This window comes from Chlorocebus sabaeus, chromosome 21, assembly GCF_047675955.1.
Source record: "Chlorocebus sabaeus isolate Y175 chromosome 21, mChlSab1.0.hap1, whole genome shotgun sequence".
In the NCBI taxonomy this organism is placed as follows: domain Eukaryota; kingdom Metazoa; phylum Chordata; class Mammalia; order Primates; family Cercopithecidae; genus Chlorocebus; species Chlorocebus sabaeus.
This window is the reverse complement of record NC_132924.1, coordinates 47,563,424-47,585,787: the sequence shown is the minus strand read 5'-3', so window position 1 is coordinate 47,585,787 and position 22,364 is coordinate 47,563,424. Positions and strand designations below refer to the sequence as shown.

The 22,364-nt window shown below is 36.0% G+C and overlaps 1 protein-coding gene across 10 annotated transcripts in view; it reads right to left on the bottom strand.

The window, feature by feature from the left end:
• Positions 1 to 22,364, bottom strand: part of DGKB (diacylglycerol kinase beta) — an 833,256-nt gene that overhangs the window by 14,876 nt on the left and 796,016 nt on the right. For all 10 annotated transcript variants that reach the window (XM_073009083.1, XM_073009084.1, XM_007981994.3 and 7 more), the window contains 2 exons: positions 20,097 to 20,217; positions 18,921 to 18,981 (listed from right to left, as the gene is read on the bottom strand). In XM_073009083.1, the coding sequence (XP_072865184.1) occupies positions 18,921 to 18,981; positions 20,097 to 20,217 (182 nt within the window). The remainder of the gene's footprint in view (positions 1 to 18,920; positions 18,982 to 20,096; positions 20,218 to 22,364) is intronic.

The window sequence follows — 22,364 nt, the reverse complement described above, 5'->3', positions numbered from 1 at the left end:
AACTCCTGATCTTGGGTGATCTGCCCACTTCAGCCTCTCAGAGTGCTGGGATTACAGGTAGGAGTCACCGCGCCTGGCCAATCACTGATTTTCTTGACTTGGCTTGGATAAAATAGTTGTATTCTCCTCTTAAATTATATTTATGGATTTAAAAATCATGTTTAATAATAGCTATTTTGTTCACCTTACAGATTTGTCATGAGAATGATACCATACAATCTATTAAAAGTCTTTGAGTTTTTCAAAATAATAAGAGCTATTTATGACAAACCCACAGCCAATATCATACTGAATGGGCAAAAGCTGGAAGCATTCCCTTTGAAAACTGGCACAGGTCAAAGATATCCTCTCTCACCACTCCTATTCAACACAGTATTGGAAGTTCTGGCCAGGGGAATCAGGCAAGAGAAAGAAATAAAGGGTATTCAGATAGGAAGTTAAATTGTCTCTGTTTGCAGATGACATGATTGCATATTTAAAAAACCTCATTGTCTCAGTCCCAAAACTCCTTAAGCTGATAAGCAACTTCAGCAAAGTCTCAGGATACAAAATCAATGTGAAAGAATCACAAGCATTTGTATACACCAATAATAGACAAACAGAGAGCCAACTCCTATTCACAATTGCTACAAAGAAAAAATACCTAGGAATACAACTTACAAGGGATGCGAAGGACCTCTTCAAGGAGAACTACAAACCACTGCTCGAGGAAATAAGAGAGGACACAAACAAATGGAAAAACATTCCATGCTCACAGATAGGAAGAATCAATATGAAAATGGCCATACTGCCCAAAGTAATTTATAGATTCAATGCTATTCCCATCAAGCCACCACTGACTTTCTTCACAGAATTAGAAAAAACTACTTTAAATTTCATATGGAACCAAAAAAGAGACTGTATAGCCAAGACAATCCTAAGCAAAAAGAACAAAGCTGGAGGCATCACACTACCTGACTTCAAACTATACTACAGTAACCAAAATAGCATGGTACTGGTATCAAAATAGATGTATACACTAATGGAACAGAACAAAAGTCTCAGAAATAAAACCACATATCTACAACCATCTGATCTTTGACAAATCTGACAAAAACAAACAATGAGGAAAGGATTCCCAATTGGAAAAACTGCTTTAAAGTTCATATGGAACCAAAAAAGAGCCCGCATCTCCAAGAGAATCCTAAGTCAAAAGAACAAAGCTGGAGGCATCACACTACCTGACTTCAAACTATACTACAAGGCTACAGTAACCAAAACAGCATGGTACTGGTACCAAAACAGAGATATAGACCAATGGAACAGAACAGAGTCCTCAGAAATAATACCACACATCTACAGCCATCTGATCTTTGAGAACCTGAGAGAAACAAGAAATGGGGAAAGGATTCCCTATTTAATAAATGGTGCTGGGAAAATTGGCTAGCCATAAGTAGAAAGCTGAAACTGGATCCTTTCCTTACTCCTTATATGAAAATTAATTCAAGATGGATTAGAGACTTAAATGTTAGACCTAATACCATAAAAACCCTAGAGGAAAACCTAGGTAGTACCATTCAGGACATAGGCATGGGCAAAGACTTCATGTCTAAAACACCAAAAGCAATGGCAGCAAAAGCCAAAATTGACAAATGGGATCTCATTAAACTAAAGAACTTCTGCACGGCAAAAGAAACTACCATCAGAGTGAACAGGCAACCTACAGAATGGGAGAAAATTTTTGCAATCTACTCATCTGACAAAGGGCTAATATCCAGAACCTACAAAGAACTCAAACAAATTTACAAGAAAAAAACAAACAGCCCCATCCAAAAGTGGGCAAAGGATATGAACAGACATTTCTCAAAAGAAGACATTCATACAGCCAATAGACACATGAAAAAATGCTCATCATCACTGGCCACCAGAGAAATGCAAATCAAAACCACAATGAGATACCATCTCACACCGGTTAGAATGGCGATCATTAAAAAGTCAGGAAACAACAGGTGCTGGAGAGGATGTGGAGAAATAGGAACTCTTTTACACTGTTGGTGGGATTGTTCAACCATTATGGAAAACAGTATGGCGATTCCTCAAGGATCTAGAACTAGAAGTACCATATGACCCAGCCATCCCATTACTGGGTATATACCCAAAGGATTATAAATCATGCTGCTATAAAGACACATGCACACGTATGTTTATTGCGGCACTATTCACAATAGCAAAGACTTGGAATCAACCCAAATGTCCATCAGTGACAGACTGGATTAAGATAAGTGGCACATATACACTATGGAATACTATGCAGCCATAAAAAAGAATGAGTTTGTGTCCTTTGTAGGGACATGGATGCAGCTGGAAACCATCATTCTTAGCAAACTATCACAAGGACAGAAAACCAAGCACCACATGTTCTCACTCATAGGTGGGAACTGAACAATGAGATCACTTGGACTCGGGAAGGGGAACATCACACACAGGGGCCTATCATGGGGAGGGGGGAGTGGGGAGGGATTGCATTGGGAGTTATACCTGATATAAATGACGAATTGATGGGTGCTGACGAGTTTATGGGTGCAGCACACCAACATGGCACAAGTATACATATGTAACAAACCTGCATGCTATGCACATGTACCCTAGAACTTAAAGTATAATAATAAAAAAAATAAAAAAAAATTAAAATAAATAAACAGTGCTAGCCATATGCAGAAAAATGAAACTGGACCCCTTCCTTAGACCTTATACAAAAACTAAATCAAGATGGATTAAAGACTTTAACATAAGACCTAAAACTATAAAAACCCTAGAAGAAAACCTAGGCAATACCATTCAGGACATAGGCGTGGGCAAAGACTTCATGACTAAAACACCGAAAGCAATGGCAACAAAAGCCAAAAACAGACAAATGGCATCTAATTAAACTAAAGAGCTTCTGCACAGCAAAATAAACTATCATCAGAGTGAATAGGCAACCTACAGAATGGGAGAAAATTTTTGCAATCTATCCATCTGACAAAGGGCTAATATCCAGAATCTACAAGGAACTTAAACAAATCTACAACAACAACAACAACAACAACCACAACAACAAAACATCAAAGTGGGCAAAGGATATGAACAGAGACTTCTCAAAAGAAGACATTTATGGAGCCAACAAACATATGAAAAAAAGCTCATCATTGCTGGTCATTAGAGAAATGCAAATCAAAAACCACAATGAGATAACATCTCATGCCACTTGGAATGGTGATCATTAAAAACTCAGGAAACAACAGATGCTGGAGAGGATGTGGAGAAATAGGAACACTTTTACACTGCTGGTGGGAGTGTAAATTAATTCAACCATTATGGAATACAGTGTGGCGATTCCTCAAGGATCCAGAACCAGAAATACCATTAGACCCAGCAATCCCATTACTGGGTATATACCCAAATAATTATAAATCATTCCACTATAAAGACAGATGCCCACGTATGTTTATTGCAGCACTGTTCACAGTAGCAAAGACTTGGAACCAACCCACATGCCCATAAATGATAAACTGGATAAAGAAAATGTGGCACATATATACCATGGAATACTATGCAACCATAAAAAAGGATGAGTTCATGTCCTTTGCAGGGACATGGATGAAGCTGGAAACTATCATTGTCAGCAAACTAACACAGGAACAGAAAACCTAATAGCGCTTGTTCTCACTCATAATTGGGAATTGAACAGTGAGAACATATGGACACAGGGAGTGGAACATCACACACCAGGGCCTGTTGTGGGGTGGGGGACAAGGGGAGGGATAGCATTAGGAGAAATACCTAATGCAGATGATGGGTTGATGGGTGCAGCAAACCACCATGGCACATGCATACCTATGTAACAAACCTGCACATTCTGCACATGTATCCTGGAACTTAAAGTATAATTTAAAAAAAAAGAAAAGAAAAAAAAAGTCTTTGAGTTTTTTAGGTCTCCTCAAAAGAAATATGTGCAACTGTCTTCTAAATATTCAAAGAAATAAAAGTAATAACTATGATATTCTAGTCAGTTCATTTTTATTAAGAATTTTAAGTTCAAAATTTTATTGAAAATTGGTATTCTATCCCAGGAAGATCCCTATGAAACACGACTAGTTCTGTATTAGTGATAAGCAGGCTCACTCTTTAAAATTTTCAACAATACAGATTATTGCCTTTTAATGAAGAGCTTAGAATATGGTAGCCTTGTTTTCTAATTGTAATACACAAAATCAGAGATCAGAGAAAATGAATAGTTAGAAAAGGCAAGGACAGAAGGCAAATGTGAGAGAATAGTCAGGCCCAGACCTTGTGAGTCTATAGTCTGTAACCACCAGCAGACAGATTTCTAACTGCTGAGAGCAATCAAACCTGTGCATTATTATTGTGATGATACCCATCAGCTGGGAGATTATTTCCAATTTTGCACATTCCAGAGGAAGATATTCAGTTTCGAACTGGATGTGAATATTGGTCCTCTTGCAAACTAATGACAAAATTCTGATAAGTACCTACAGTTTTATCATTTTTATCATACTTACAGCCTTGGGTCACATCAATATAAATACATAAGGTATTACATATCTAGCATATTTCTCATTTAATTTTTAACCTTTCATATTTTTAGATATTGTGTCCAACATAGGTTTGGAGTTCCTACATGAGAATATGATTAGGAGAGATATTACTATCTGCTAGCCAAAATGAAATTAAATTTTTGAATTGGAAACTAATGACTAGATTAATTCAGGTTTCAAAATAAAGAATAAAAGAAACTTACATTCATTGAACAATATTTAAATTGAATGCATTAAAGTGAAGAATGACAAAAAGGTAAGTTTAATTGTAAACATAACATTTGGGATGGATAACGTTTAAAATATGCTCTGACAAGAAAAAAGTCTTTAAAATATTTTTATACAAAAAGCAATCATATCTAATCAGCTTGGCATTAATTAAGCTCTAATAATGTACTTCAGCATCTTTCCAAAGTAGTATGATCCATTTCCCCTTTATCCAGGTCGATTTGTGCACATTATGGTGTCATCATAATTTTAAAACATACTGAGAAAATGACAGAGCTGCAAAATTAAAATAAATGATTAATGGTATTTTTTTTTCATGTTTTGTACTAATAGGTATTACTGAACCTTTAAATTAATAGAGCTGTCAAGCTCACGGGTGTTACAGATCCAGCAATGAACCAAAATGGAAATTATATATTCCAGAGACACCTAAAGATGACACCTTGGAATATTTTAAATTTTAATTAGTAGGTGCAATGGTTTTGTTCCCCTGTAACTACTGCAAATTAATTGGAAATTAGTCACAATCAATCCTTTTTTTTTTGCCAATCTGAAATGAAAAGATTGGTGCTTTCCACCTTAACATTCTTGTTTGAGGGCCAGAAAGCACACATGCAGTAAATTGTGTTGTCAATTACAAAAAACAACAACTGTTGTGAAATTAGGAAAAATTATGCACAGGTAAACAAAACTAATTAATGCATAAGTAACAGGGGAACGCACAAAATAATGTCCGACTAAACACTAACGTGCCAGTCTTTGGAAAAATAAACGTTTAAAAATGTAAATTTATGCAAAAGCATTTACTAATGAAGATTTAGGTAAAAAGGTGCATTTAGTCTATGTTTTAGTTAATTGCTTTTGGAATCTCACTACCACTCATACCTTAAAACATATACTCACAAGAGCAGCAGTCTGCTCACGCCAGTATGTTTCAAGGGGGCAGAAGACTGTTAATTTTCTCTCTCTTCAAAATATCAACATTTAGGCTTATTAAATAAACTGGCCGGGTGCAGTGGCTCACGCCTGTAATCCCAGCACTTTGGGGGAGGCCAAGGCAGGCAGATCGCCTGAGGTCAGGAATTCGAGACCAGCCTGACCATTATGGTGAAGCCCTGTCTCTACTAAAAATACAAAAATCAGCTGGGCATGGTGGCGAGCTCCTGTAAGCTGAGCTACCCGGGAGGCTGAGGCAGGAGAATCGCTTGAACCTGGGAGGCAGAGGTTGCAGTGAGCCGAGATCATGCCATTGCACACCAGCCTGGGCAAAAAGAGAGAAACTCCATCTCAAATAAAACAAAACAAAACAAAAACAAAACCCCACCACCACCACCACAACAAAAAACAAACTGTAGTATTTATTTCTTTAACAGATATCTATAGTATTTAAATATGGGGCAAAATGCAGTTTCTAGGTACATCAGGAAAATACTCATTATCTACACCTACCTGTTAAAGCATTTTCTTACTGATTACTTATGGGTTACTCTTTTTCTTTTTCTTTCATCACTAAAAAGACACATGTTCTTCTGCTGAGTTTGTCTCCCACCGTGGTAAAATAAGCCATTAGAGCAACTTAAGATTCTTTAAAAATGGTGTGTCTACCAAGTCAGCAAGTGTTAAGTTACAATTACTGTGCAACTTTTAATTAGAAAAATATTCTTCGCTGGGCGCGGTGGCTCACGCCTGTAATCCCAGCACTTTGGGAGGCCAAGGCAGGCGGATCATGAGGTCAGGAGATTGAGACCATCCTGGCTAACACGGTGAAACCCCGTCTCTATTAAAAATACAAAAAATTAGCCGGGCGTGGTGGCGGGCGCCTGTAGTCCCAGCTCCTTGGAGGCTGAGGCAGGAGAATGGCGTGAATCTGGGAGGCGCTGCTTGTAGTGAGCCGAGATCGCGCCACTGCACTCCAGCCTGGGCGACAAAGCGAGACTCCGTCTCAAAAAAAAAAAAAAAAAAAGAAAGAAAATAATATTTTTTTCACATTTTCAACACAAGGCTACTATCCAGATAATGAAACTTGTACATTAATAATTATTTAATGATATTTAAAGTTAAACAATTTAATGCAAGGGTCTTGGGAGATTCAAGAATTATGTAACTATGCGGATAACCTTCATTGCACTATTTCAGAGCACTATTTTCAGTGCATCTATTCTAGATAAGTTTTAACATAATTTTCTTTGTATGTAATTATGAAAGTTAAATATTATGATAAAACAAGGTCCTTCTTTAATAACAGTTTAACTGTAAATGATAATGAGGAAACAATAATGATATTGCTACATTTTCTGTAACACTTTGGCCAAATTTCAAAGATGTCAAATATTGTCCCACTGTAGCATAACATGGGTTTAACTTTTTGGGGAAGTATAATTGGGGATTACAGGGAAGTTAGTCTAAATTGTGAAAAAGAAGAAAATTCAGATGTATTATTAAATGTAACAATACTTAATATATACCAGAAATTAATTAATGATTTCTTAATATCACTAAATGTGATATATGGTAGTTTTCAACAACCATTCAATACTTCTTTGTGACTTGTAGGTAGCAGGTTTTAGGACTAGGAAAATAATTCCAAGAAAAATATTAAATAACTCCCCAAAGTCCAGAAGTCACTGTAAAAGCAAAGATACGATCATAGATTCCAGCCCTCATTGCTATTTTCTACCCCTTTGGATAGTAATCTTCCTAAGCAGTTTTTCCTCTCCTTCCTTACCGATATCCCAGAAAACATTATTTTCAAGGAGTGAAAAATATTTTTAACCTCAGACTACACTGAATGTCTGTTAAAGTGCTAGCAAAGTTGACTATTTCAGTTGCATATGCCAACTTTCTCAAACTAACTTTTAAAATAGTAGAACCTAGAATAGGTTTTAAATAAAAATCTGGTAAACAGAAGTTTTAATAAAATGGCTGAGATTCTGTACTAAGAGAGTGGTAAGGTTGTATAACTTACCAATTTGTTTCCAGTCCTCTGGTCTGTGATTAGTTAATTTATGTAGTAGGTAAAAGGAGATCCACCTATCACAAAAAAATGTGAATTCTAGCTATTTTTTAATTTCTCAAATTTGCCCTATTCCTGCTATAAATCTTTTCTCAGGTACTGTTTATATTTAGGCTTTAGAAGCTTCTAGTCAAGAAACATAGTACTATCCCCAAGTTAAACTAAAAAATACCTATTGTTTCTTGAACTAAAAATTAAGATAAAAGCACATAGACTATGGGAAAAAAGTGATCAATGGATTCCATTATTTTTCCAGTATATATTATGTGAAGTGCTCATTTAAATGGTATTTGAAATAGAAAGGATTTTCATGATATTCAACTTCGAATGGGCCTTTGAAAGGACCATTAAAACATTCTCTTCTTATAATGGTTTATGTTGCTTCTTTGTGTAGATGCCCTAGGCTGTGTTTGCTAAGTGTGGAACTGCTAAAGAAAGCCAAAATATAAAGGAGTCTCATTGGACTACTGTCTGTTTTACACCTGTGCTCCTTTATTCATCGCTGCACATTTCAGAAAGCCTCAGAAGCATGGTGTTTCTTCCTTTCTGAACCCTTTATCCTTAGGCAAACAAGTTTAATGAACTGATCACAATTTCAGGAATAAGTAAAGTTAGGAACAGTCTCGGTTGTATAACTCTTTGCTTCATGACCTTGGACATTCACCTAACCTCATCCGTACAGTCTAAAAGTCTCTCATACTAACAGATAACTTACTTGGAATAGTCCTAAAATGTGTTTGCCTACAATGTAATTTAAAAAAGAAAATCTCATGTGGTCATCCATATCATTACTAGCCTATAGAAATACCTAAAACCTTAATCTTATAAGTGAGTAAAAACAACTAAGTTTTTTGGTCAATTATTTTCTCTCAACATGGTAAATGCTGTCTCAAACTGCTTAAATATAGGGCACAAGACCAGAAAAAATATCAGTGATGTTTTCTCAAATTGAGTATGTTTTAAGATTCAAAGTTTAGGCTTTTTATTAGGCTTACTTAGAATTTTTGTAAGGAATATGAAAATGGGGAATAATCTATGAAATCTCCAAGTCGGCATGTAAGTACATCTAGCTAATAATATGCCGATCTGATGGAGAGAATTTAGCCAGATCCCAAAATAGCCATAGACAAGAAAATCTAATGGGGTGGGGGTGTGGGTTCCAATTTCAGTTAAGAAGAAGTAAGCACTCTTCACTCTGCCTCTCCCACTGAATACAACTATAAACCCTGGGCAGAACACATGTAGCAGATATCTGAAGTTGCTGGAAAGAAAATAATAAAAGGAAAATTGGGGGAAAAAAACAGAACATGAAATGCCATCAAACCAGTGATGAGTTTTTAGTTTTTGTTTTTTTTTCTCTCCTCTTGTATCTCCTGGCCTGGACTTAAAAGCAGACCAAAAACCGGAATTGTACAGCAGGTACAGATAGAAAGTGCCAATAAAAACCCTGTCCTACTGGTACAAAAATAGGAAAGAAGGACCCTACAGATCAGAGTGAATGGGAAAAATATTCTGTTAATCAGGCCAGATGTGGTGGGTGACTCACGCCTGTAATCTTAGCATTTTGAGAGGCCAAGGCAGGCAGATTGCCTGATCTCAGGAGTCTGAGACCATCCTGCTAACATGGCGAAAACCTGTCTCTACTAAAAACACAAAAAATTAGCTGGGCATGGTGGTGCGTGCCTGTAGTCCCAGCTACTAGGGAGGCTGAGGCACGAGAATCACTTGAACCCAGGAGGCGGAGGTTGCAGTGAGTCAACTTCATGCCACAGCACTCCAGCCTAGGTGACAGAATGAGACTCTATCTCAAAAAAAAAAAAAAAAAGGTTCTGTTAATCATTTCCATCCCAGTCCTCTGGCAATTCCATGGCAGTGGAAGGTAATTAAAACTCCAATGGAGGAGACATCTTTTCTCTGACTAGAGAAACTATGTTTCCAAAGCATGGGACATTCCTACTCCTTTTGCCTCTCTCTGTTCCTTTATCACAGAGCCCTGGAGGCAGATGCTCATTCAGGAAATATATGACAAAGCAAGGAAACAAAAGCCTTAGATTCTTAGTCAGAGAAACAATATGAGAGTCCTGGGAGTAAAAAAAAAAAATATCAAAGAGATCATGGAGAGGAGGTGGCTTGAGAAAGGTATCCTATAAAGTTGCGTTTGATCACCTGAGTTTACCCCTGAGCTGTGTATGCATAGATTTGACCTCAACGAACATACTGATGACTTTGAGAACTGCATTTGGGGTTATATCACCACCAAGTTTTCAGACAGGTATATGGATCTTTTGCAAGTAAGATACATCTGAATAACATTGCAAACACTTTGAAAACCAAAAATATTGGAACCACAACTCACAGAAGATAGATCAGCTTTTGAAACCTGAACCTGACAGAGTCAATTACCTGCTAAAATAATAACAGCAACAACAATAAATTAACATTTCCTGTGGAAATTGAAAATACCTAGAGTCTCATAACACAATATTAAAAATATTCAGAATATACTAAAAAGTTTCTCAAGATATGAACCACAGAAAAGTCTCAAAAACCCACAAGGGGAAATATAGTCAATGATGCAAACCCTGAGATGATATAATTGTTGGAATTAACAAACAAAGACTTAACAGGTATTATAACCATGCTCTAAGAAGTAATGGCAGATACTCTTGAAATGAAATGAAATGAAAGACAGAGAGCCTGAACTGAGAAACTAGAAGATATTTAAAAAATGAATCATTGGAAATTTTAAAACTGAAAAATACAATGAACAACATAAAAATATAACTGAAAGAGCTCAACAACAGAATGGAGATATAAGAGAAAAATGTCAGTGAATTCAAATACAGGTGAATAGATATCCAACGTAAACAACAGAAAATATAGAAGGAAATAAAAAATGAACAGACTCAAAGATCTATGAGACAATACACAAAGTGCTTAACACATGTCATCAGAGTTTTAGAAGGAGAAGAGAGAGTGTGTGGTGTAGAAGTCAATATTTGAAAAAATAATGGCTGGAGATATGCCGATTTGGCAAAACATACAGCTACAGATTCATGAAGCTCAGTGAAACTAAAACAAGATAGGCTCAAAGAAACCCATGCCCAGACTCATCAAAGTCAAACTGCTGAAAACTAAAGACAAAGAAAAAAATCTTGAAAGCAGCCTAAGAAAACTGACGTATTACATATTGTGAAGCAATGATTCAAACGACTATGAATTTCTTATCAGAAATTGCACTATGTAAAAAGACATTTGCAAAGTATGAAGGGGAATTAAAGATGAAATTTAAAAATGCTTACAATTAAGTCAGAAGAGCTGGACGCAGGCATGCGTAGCCGAAATACAAGTCTGTGAATTGGAATGCTGTTAAGAAGATATCAACAGAGTCACAGGAGTACAAAGGATCAGGCAAATATTTCTGACAGATGGGAAGTTAAAAAGGCTTTATGAGGAAATTGCTTCTAAGCTTGGCATTGAAGGAAGAGATTTTATTTTATTTTTAGTATGTATGTATTTATATCTCATTGCCTTCCAGAAAGATTTTGAAGTAACTTATAAAAATACATATATCCCAATAGGACAGAATAATTAATTCAGGCAATCTGAGTAAAAGGGAAAAATTAAGTATATGAAATTAATAAACCATAGGTAAGACTAGATGAAAGAAATGCAAACCATGGGTCCTAGATAACTACTGGAAGAAGCCTCAGATTTGGAGGTAGCCTGCCTGGAGACCAGAAGAATTAATCTATTTCTAAAGCACAAAATAGCGGGTAAGGATTTGAGGCAAAAAAGGAAGTACTATGCATGGTAAACCTCTGGGAAATGGTTCCTATGAGGCATGGCAGTCTGTTGCCGGCCTTGGGAAAATAATATAATGTCATGACAAAGATTCTGAACTTTTTTCTATGTAAAACGAGGAGGCATTGAACTTTGAGATCAAGGGAGTAAGATCATCACAGCTGTGTTGATCAGCAGTAATTCTGGCAACAATATGATGGATAGCTTTGGCTGCACTGGAAAACAAAATATGCATTACATAAAAATAAATAATATAAATAAGATGAAAAGGGATTTTCTATTTTAAATGATAGAGTTGTAATTGATTATTAGTATTAGAATTACATTAAGGCAGCTGAGTGCCGTGGCTCACACCTGTAATCCCAGCATTTTGGGCAGCTGAGGCGGGTGGATCACCTGAGATTAGGAGTTCAAGACCAGCCTGACCAACATGGAGAAACCCCGTCTCCACTAAAAATGCAAAACTAGCCAGGCGTGGTGGCACATGCCTGTAATCCCAGCTACTCGGGAGACTGAGGCAGGAGAATCCCTTGAACCCAGGAGGTGGAGGTTGCGGTGAGCCGAGATTGCGCCATTGCACTCTAGCCTGGGCAACAAGAAAGAAACTCCATCTTAAAAAAAAAAAAATACATTAAGCCTCTGAAGAGTGGCTGAGTGAGGTAGCAAAGCATCATAATTAAGATATTAAAACCCAATGGCCTATTTCTGCCTTTTGCTGTGTGGCCTTGGGAAAGTTACTTGACTTCTCTGGCTTTAGGTTTTTCTTAAATTATTAATATGGGGATTATAACAACTTTACTGACATCTTAGGGTTGCTATGGGGATTAAATAAGTAATAAACATGTACACATACAACAGAAACTGGTACATGGTAAGCAAGGTAAATGTTATATCTAGGCATTGTCACCAGGGTTTTACTCCAAATATCTCCAGGCTGTTCTTATGTCTTGAAAAATCCAGCAACCTTTGTCTAGCTGATATTAACTTGCTGGGTCTTGAAAAACTTAAATTTATGCAACCTTTTACTTTATATCTTAATGGCCTGAGACTATTGTGTATTTAGCAAGTGATTAAACAGTAACTAACACTTTAGAATTATGATCATTTTAACATTGAAAAAACCATCACATAAACAAAAAATGTAATAAGCTCCAGAATACTGTTTTTCTTTTTAAATAGTTTGTATTTTAAAGTTATGGTGGAATATGTGAAAACAAGTGTCAAAATGAAGTCTAGATAACTGTAGTGGCTAGGGCAATAGAAAAAGGACCTAGTCTTCCTAGTAGAGGATGCAAACAAAGGCAAAGCAAGTAGTCAGTGTCCAAGTCAAGGAAGTGTTAGTGCCAGGGAGGGGAACCGGCAGTCAAGTCAGAAAATAGCATCCCATGGAATGGGTCACACAGTAGAAATCTGGGCAGCAGGAGGCAGGTGCTCATAGGGTACCCAGGATTTGAAAGGATCGTACCTAAGGCAGCAAGACTACCAGGCTTGGTGGGTATTGGTCCCACACCAGGTTAGGGCTCAATTGCACATTGAAAGTAGTTGTAAGCTAAGATTGGGCAAACAGGTTTAAGATCTTAAGAGGTATTATGCCAGGGAAGGTACAGAAAAAGGCAAAGAGGGGTTAAGACATACATAAATGTTTTCTAGAAGTTGCCATGGCCTCAGCTATCTCTCTGTAGAGTCTTCTTAGTCTCCCTGTGATCATTTCGCTATTTAATGTGTAATCTGTTCATGATTTCCTTTCCGTTCTCTATCACATGGAAGGAAGTTTCAGGAGTTTTTTATGTCTTCATCATAAACAAAAAACTCAGAGTAATTTTGCATTAAAATCTTGTTGGCATTACTTTTCATAAATGTGTCATGAGTAATAATACATGCCTATTAATATTTCAAATAATTAACAGAATGCAGCTTTTTGAATGTGCAAAAGCAATATATAATTGATAATCCAGCGGGAAGTGGCCCAAAGAAGTTTAATCATACCATACAGGAAATAGAAGGATTAAATCTTTTGAGATTGAGAAAGAATTTTTTCTCTGATACATTCAAATTCTTTGCTTTGAGAATATAATGAATAAAGATAACTCAAAATAACTTTTACATGTATTTATATATAAAAATATGTGAATGAATTGCTAGCCAACCTACATTATGTTCAGTGAAAGAAGATTTAGTAGAAAAACACTTTTAAAAAATGCTATACTACCCCAAGAAGTATTTCAGAAATTTGCAAATTCAAAGTGCATTTGGTATTGGCAATATAATTATGTGTGAGGCACAGTGCTATGCTCCGGGGCTACCAAGATGATCCAAATCATGGTCCATGACCTCAGTAAGCTTGTGTCTAAAAGGAGCTGGACATATAACTGAGAATTCCAACGTAATGTTGTTATTGTTTTGATAAAACTGTGAAACACTGAGGCTGAGCTTTTAGGCTATTTGGAGAAAAAGGAGTGGAGAAGTGGAAGGAGGGGTCATGCTCAGGGAAGGATTTATGGAGGAGGGACAGCAAGGAATGAGTCTCAAAAGATGAGTTGGTTACCAAACTAAAGAAGAGGAAAAATTTGTTTGGACAAAAAGAAAAGACTTTTTAAAAAGTAAGAGATTATATTGGTAAAACAGGAATCCTCACTCAACTACATTTTATGAGGCAGAAAGTAACTAAAGGATATTTTAAGTAGAAGAGTGCCACGGTGAGATTCATATTTTATAGTGACCATTCTGATAGAAATGTGAAGCATGGACTTAATTGGAACAAAAATTGAGATGGGGAAATATCGATGTGATTTTGCCAGGAATGAGAGAGAAATGAATTGGACCAAATAAATCTAAGACAGTGGTTAGTAGGGAGAGAAAGAAAGGAAAAGATTCCAGAAATAGGTCATATCATTATATGGACATGTAAATTGGATTTGAGGGTATAGAGAGAAGTACAGGATGACTTTCAGATTTCTAGCTTAGGAAACGCCAGGTGTTTCAATTGTTTCACTATCTCAGTATGATATAGGGAAGATTCGCAGATCTAGGATGTGAGAAGACCTCACTTGGGGAAGGAGAGATGTCGGGAGGCAAATGATGAGTCCATTTTAGTTGTAATAAATTTGAGGTTCCTGAGACTTTGAATAGTTGCTTCTCACTTAAACTTTACTGGTCATGTATCACTTAAAATAAATGGGTAGTGAAGGGGTGCTGGTTGTACAGATAGAAAATAAAATCTTACCTAGTCTATGTCCTCTCCTATCCTACCACTCTATTCCCTCTACCCTCCACCCCAAGCTGCTCTTTCTTCTTCCCTTTACAAGAACATATTGACTATAGAATCATATGTTCTATGTGCTCAGGAGGAAGGATGGAGGAGGAAGAAGAAAGAATAAAATAGGCTCTGGAGTCTGGCCTAAAGACAGCTCTTCTAAAACGATTTTCAATATACACTCTTCTAGAATTAATATTGTCTTCAGTTTGATATGCTTATTATCACAAGCAATAGTTACATGGATAAAATAATTGTGTTAACTCAGTGACTATTACAAAACAATGAATATAGGAGCACTTAAAAAATTTATGTTGATGGCTTTACAGTGACAGAATCTAGATGGTCCTAAAAATAATTACCAAGTGCATATTTGAAGAGTTAGTATTAAGCTCTTCAGTCTTTTTCTTTTCCTGATCTTTGAACTCAATCAGTGAAATGTATAAATAAATCTTACACTAATATTTTTCTCAGTGACTTTTTTTATTGTGGCAAAATATACACAACATAAAATTCACCATTTTAACTTACATTTTTAAGCGTGCAGTTCAATGGCACCAAGTACAATCATATTGTTGTGTCATCATCACTACCCACCAACTCCAAAACTTGTATTATTTTGATTTTTAAGAAAGCATTAATTGTTATTTCTATTTTATATATTCTACTTAAAGAAAAAACAGAACTTCTATTCTCCTCTAAAATTATGTCTAGAGCAATTCCTTCATAAATTGAATGTCAGATTACAGATATTTAAATTCAGCAGAGAATTTTAACATTGCAACATTCTTATGTTCTGTAAGAAAAATATTGGGTTATTCAATTGAAGCAAAGACGCTCCATAGTTAACCATACCAATGTTATGAATACTAAATATTCTCTTCAATTACAGTGAAATTTAAAGTTCAGAACCCCATGTGGCTCTAGGAAAAGTAGAGTATGCCAGAACGTAAAATCACAATAATGAGCCATAGTCTATTATGATTCTTGGTCTACTATAAGCTGCAATAAATGTTTTAAATGAATAAGTGAGTTTACAAGGGAAGAAAATTCAATGTAAGTTACATAAAATTATTAGTATTTTAACAATTGTAAATCATGATAGTTAACAGGTGAAATGAATGTCTTATTACTTATTGAAATAAAAATTAACAAAAGTAGTGTTAAAAGTACTTGTGTTAAACAAGCTTAAATTATTCTAGCACATTAATTAAATTTCAATAGGCAGAGATTTTCAAGCGGGAGAAGCTTGAAAGTTAGTCAGAGAGAAAGGTAGTCCGTCATTTACCAAAGGTCACACACTCTGGATGGAGATCTCCAGCATGCACTGGGGCCATTTCGTGTTGAACTTCACAATGAGGAGCAGCGATGAAGCGTGTAGATGCTAGAGCCAGACTACCTGGGTTTCCATTTCTACTCTGCTGTTTATTAACTGTGTAGAATTAGATGGACTATTTAACCTTTGTCTTCCTCAGTTATTTCATCCATAAAACAAGGCTAACCATAGAATTTTTGTGAGGATTAAATGCATCAACATGGGTCAAGTGTCTCCAACTGTGTGTACAGGACATTCTAAGGACTTAATAAATATTAGATATTATCATAGCTGTGACCGCTTCTTGGCTCAAAACATGGCATAAGAAGAGGCTAAACGCCTCTTCTCCTGAGAAGAGTCCAAAATAATGCAAAGAGTATTCATGGAAGCTAGTTGATTTTATTTTCTTTGATTTACTTATTCTTTTGTTACCAAGGCTGATGAAAAGTGACTTTTCATTAAAAACAACACCACTACCAACCACTACTATCTTGCATCACAACCACCACAATTGCAACTACCATCACCACCATCAGCACAAGTTTTACCACTATTTCCATCATTACAATAGCCACTACTACCCCCACCACCATCAAAACCATCACCACCCCTGCAATACCATCACCACCATCACTACCACCTTTATCATCACTATAACCATCACCATCATTAATGATGTTAATGATCACCTTCACTAACAACAACATTTTAAGCATCCATGTGAATAGAATAATGTGAATTTAGAAGTGCCATTTGGAGAGTGAATGATTACAAAAAAGATGTATATGTACACATACTGGTGAAGGGAGGAAAAAGATGAAGTGTTCAGGTAGCTAAAGGAATACACCAGAAACAAACAAGAAGTTATGTTTATGTGTTATACACAAAGTTTGAGCCAATAGCTTTAGAGTAAAACCATTACAAAGGCAAAACGAAAAATTCCTTCTTACATGCTAATCTGTGCTGTTTGAAATCTGCAGCTAAAGTTGTTTACACTAGTGGTTGAGAGAATGGGCTTTAATTAAAGAGTCTTGGATTTTACTTCCATATCTACTTCATACCTGACCTTGAGTATGCTATTTAACCTCCCAGGACTTGTATTTTCTCCAAAATTTCTCAAAAATGATGGTTTCATTATTTAGAATTTAGTGAATATTTAATAAATACTCACATATAACACAAGCATTCAACACAATGCTTGTGCAAGATTAAGATCTTCCCCTGTTGCCCTCTAGCCAGTTTCTCTCTGAACTTTACTCAGTAAATGACACTATCATACTTAGGTAAGAGTTAACTTCAATTCAGCCCTTTCCTCCACCACCTGCATCCCCAGGAACTCATTAATAAATTTTTCCTGTTCTAATTCTGGAATATAGCTTAAATTCATCTACTTTCATTTTACTTCCCTGCTGCCATCCTTGCCCAAGCCCAGAGTACTAGCATAGATCCATCTCTCAGTTGCTGCTCAGTATAATCAATCCTCCACAGAGCAGCCAATGTGAACTTAAAAACATGTAAATCAGATGATGCTTAAAGTTTTCAGTAGTTTCCTGTTGTACTTAGAATCAAAATTTAGCTCTTTACCATCATTTTTTCTACATGATTTGTTCTCTGTCTACCTTTTCTACTTAGCCTCTTACCATCTCCCCTAATTCTAGAAGCTTTGGTCACACCACCCTCCTTAGTGTCTTTTTTTTTTTTTTAGATGGAATTTCACTCTGTCACCCAGTTTGAAGTGCAGTGGCATGATCTCAGCTCACTGCAACCTCCGCCTCCTGGGTTCAAGTGATTCTCCTGCCTCAGCCTCTTGAGTAGCTGGGACTACAAGTGTGCGCCACCAAGTCCAGCAAATTTTTTTTTTTTTTTTTTTTGTATTTTATACTGAGCTTTCGGCTCTGTCCTTTCAAAGAGTTCTCCCTTATATCACGTAGTATTCTCCACACCTAATCCAGTTTCTCTTCATCATTTCACCTTATTTTTTAATAACTCTCGCAGTCTGAAGTTATATTTATCAAATATTTGTTTATTTATCTGGTCCCCTATTATTGGAATGTAAGAAACTTGAAGGAAATTACATTGTTGGTCTTGTTCATGTTTCTACTCCCATTCATGTTTCTACTCCCAGTGCCAAAAGCAGTTCCTAGCCTGTTTTTGAAATGCAATAAAATATTCACCATGCAAATGAAAACTGAATTTTTTTGAGCAGGTCAAAATGTCTGACTTAACTAATATCTCAATCTGGAAAACACAACTATGGTAGAAACTGGAGAGAAATTTTTTTCTTATGGAGAAGAAAGCCCTCAAATCCCCCAAATGGAGGCAATAGAACAGCTGAGAAATAAATTCACATGTAAGCTTATATTTGCAGTTCTCATAAATAATATTCTCATAATGTGCTCTGAAATAAACACAAAAATGTTTAAGAGAAACTTTTATTAATATTTTGTTTAGCTCCAGAGTTTATAATTGATTGATGGTTTATAATTGATCTATGTAAAAGATCTATTTATACTTAGGCTAACACAAACATTCAAGAGCTAGATCATTGCCAAGGGTATATAATGTCTAAAACCTAAATGCAGTGGCTCTGACACAAAAATGACAACAACAACAAAAAGACTATTTGGTGATAAGTTGAAAAGACATAAAGAAAAAAATCAGTTATTGTGATTAGTCAAAGAGGAAAGCAAAACTGAGATTGACATAGCATATCAACTATTCTGTACTCACTGTGCATGGGGTCTGCATCCATGGCTCCCCATCAATTTGCATTGGCAGAGACTTGCTAGTCCTGGGGGAAAATATTTCATTTTAAGTATAGCAAGGAAATACTTTATATTACAGACTATATGTGAGATATAAGATGATGAGACCAGGGAAGGCAAATATGGTAATAGTTGGGCTCTAAATTTATCTCCTGTGAAAGGAGCTTCAACTCTCCACTATTAATAAATCCCCTGAAAAGTACTTTAGTCACAGGAATATTATGAGTTTCCTGTTAAATGTAGTGATATTAAAAAAAATTCTGGATGCCAAAAGAAAAATTTCAGGGTTTATGTTTAATGACACGATCAGAATTTCTACAGCCAAAAGAGATTCCTTGTTTTTATAACCCCACATTGCAAACTGGGAGAAAGGTGTTTGATGTCTCAGATTTTCCAGCACCAATACTTTCAGATAAATAACATCAATTATGTCTGTGCTACAATCCGTGGTTTCACCTGGGCAGATCACGAGGTCAGGAGTTTGAAACCAGCCTGACCAACATGATGAAACCCCATCTCTACTAAAAATACAAAAATTAGCCAGGTGTGGTGGCAGGTGCCTGTAATCCCAGCTATGTGGGAGGATGAAGCAGAAGAATCCTTGAAACTGGAAGGTGGGGGTTGCAGTGAGCCATGATCGTGCCACTGCACTTTAGCCTGGGCAACAAGAGTGAAACTCTGTCTTTTTTCCTGCAGGTGAAATTTTGGGGAAAAAAATGCTTGAAAAAGTTAAAATTTAAAACATACATAAAATCTGAATGCAGCACTTTAATCCTTGAAAGAATTTAAGTCAATGGTGTCTTGTCATTATTTTCATTAGATAATTTGCCCAGTAAATAGTTTGGTGCTTCAGTAGACTAATATGAGTATCAACCATAAAATTTGTATGTTTGAATTCGTGCATCAATGTGTCCATGGTAGTCAACAAGAGAGAATCAGATTCCAACAAACCAGATAAGTAATAGCTAACCAATATTTTATACAATCTGCCTATGTCCATTATTCTGAAATATATTAGTATTAGTCACTGATCATTTGGAACCCAAAGACGACAATGTTACTATGAGAGTTCTGCATACTTTTAATTAGTTTGAGGCTATGCCATATCAAATGCCTTTGTCAATTACAGAAGGAGAACTACCTGATGACCACACAGGAGCATTGAGCCAGCCGCCGGCCAGCACTTTTCAGGCCTGTGTATATTTGCCCCATCTCCATGGCTCCTTCCAAGCCGACCACCTCCAGCAGCTGGTCACTGAGATCTGAAAGAAAGTAGATGCCTTTTAAGTTACAATGTGTATACATATATCCACAATTTAATGCCATTTGATATTATGGAGATTTAAAAAAAAATAACAGCCACTTCACAAAGAAAACTTGTCTTAGAAACTTAAAGTAATAAAAAGATGGCCTACTTTTATAACTCTCAGTTTAACTAAACCTTGAGGTTCTGTGGGAAATGATTTACTGTCAGCTTATTCTAAAACAAAACGGGAAACACAGATTCTGAGCCAAATAATACTTAAAAAAAAAAAAAAAAACCCAGTAGTTTTTAACATCAACAAACTTAATGTTATTCCACATGTATATAAGGACCATTTATACATCCCACATCAGACATTTGGCAGCAAATACACATTTCAACACTATAAATAAAATATGAGGATATGCTGTCAAACATGATTTTGTTAAATTACTCGAACAAGAGACCTTAGAGATCATGGAGTTGAAGCTTCTTATTTTATGCATTAGAAGATGGAGTCCCTAAATCTTTGAGTTAACTTGTCCACAGTAATAGGTAACTGTACAGAAGTTCAAGAAACAATAGTAGTTTTGTGAAATGTTTTTCCAATATTAAGGAATATTCTACCAAAATACTGTTTGGTAGTATACTAGATAATTAGTCTCATGCAATCATTATTATTAATTTTTTTTTTTAGCAGAGGACATTAGAAAAGTGCTAATAGTAAGAGTTATTGCTTGTTGAGTATTTACTAGGACTAATTATATTAGCTCATGTACTCCTGCTCCAGACCAATTTAAGATAAATGTGATTCTCCCCATTTACAGATAGGGAAGCTAAACATTAGAGAAGTTAATAACTATTCATACTCACATACCTAGAAAGTGACAGAGCCAAAATGTGAACCCTATTGCTTTGATGCACTATGCTACATTTGATAAGTCAATCATATGAAAAGGGCAGACTCTATACAATTTTAGAAATCATCTTAACATAAAGGTGGAGGTCGGACTGTGTGAGCTTCAAGGTTCCTTTCCAATCTGAATATTTGCATTCAGCCGGAAATCAGAAGTTGAACTCACATCAATGGAATCCCAGACAGTCCTGTCCCAAGACTCAGTGACAGCCCTTCTGCTCACCTATTTAACTCAGAGTCCTGAGACCCTTGATTTGCAGGCCAAAGTCTAGGTGCACATATATGGTTCTTTTCCATTTTAATATTCTTATGTGTTTTTGTGTATTTTCAAATGTAAATACCTAATTTTATATTGTTTAGTAGCAGAAAAGCTAGAGGGGTGGAATACAGTGGGAGGCATGATTATTATACAAGATAGCCACGTAATAGTTGGTCATATTTGAGGTTGGACTCATAGAAAAACAAGCAAATGTGTTTTGCATGGAATCCACTTTGTACAGAAAGTGCTCACTCCTCTCTAATAACTCAATTTTAGCATAGAGTTTAGAGATGCTAATGATTTATTTTCAGTGTAGTTCAACTGTGTGGCAGCAAATAGTGCTTTGCAATCTCAAAGCCCAGGATCATAGGCAAATTTAATAAAAGCACTTTAAAAAGAATATGAGACCAAGCCACCAAACTTTTAAGTGAATAATAAAAATCTATTATTTTTAACTTTAAGCTGTAGCTGTAGCATGAGATTATTCGAAGTAAAAACAATATTTTAGCTACAAAATCAAATGTTAACTTAGAGCTTCCACCTTGCTGTTCTAAACCCCATTTAGACATATTTCTCATGAAACTTATTCTGTGTTTCTAGTTTAAATTCATGTTGCCAAGAACAGATGGACAAGGAATGGAAACATATTCTTTCAGCTGTAGCCGGCACTAAAATGTGCTTGGCTCTATAGCCTGGGTGTTAATATACGCATTTCTTAGATATATGTCAACCAGAAAACGACATTGTGGCAAGCACTAAAGTCCCAGATGTGTGCCTGCTGATATTTATAAAACAACAACTACCACCATGATGATCACCACCACAGGATTGGAGTTCACATTTAGTATTGTAGATTTTGCACAGCCTGATTTCTAAATAGGTAGAATTCTGTGTTAATTTCCGCAATGATCTGAAACTGGTTGATGGGAATCATTCTATAAGAAATGAAACACGTTCTCAAGACAGAGTTAATCTGTGAGCCCTAACTTTT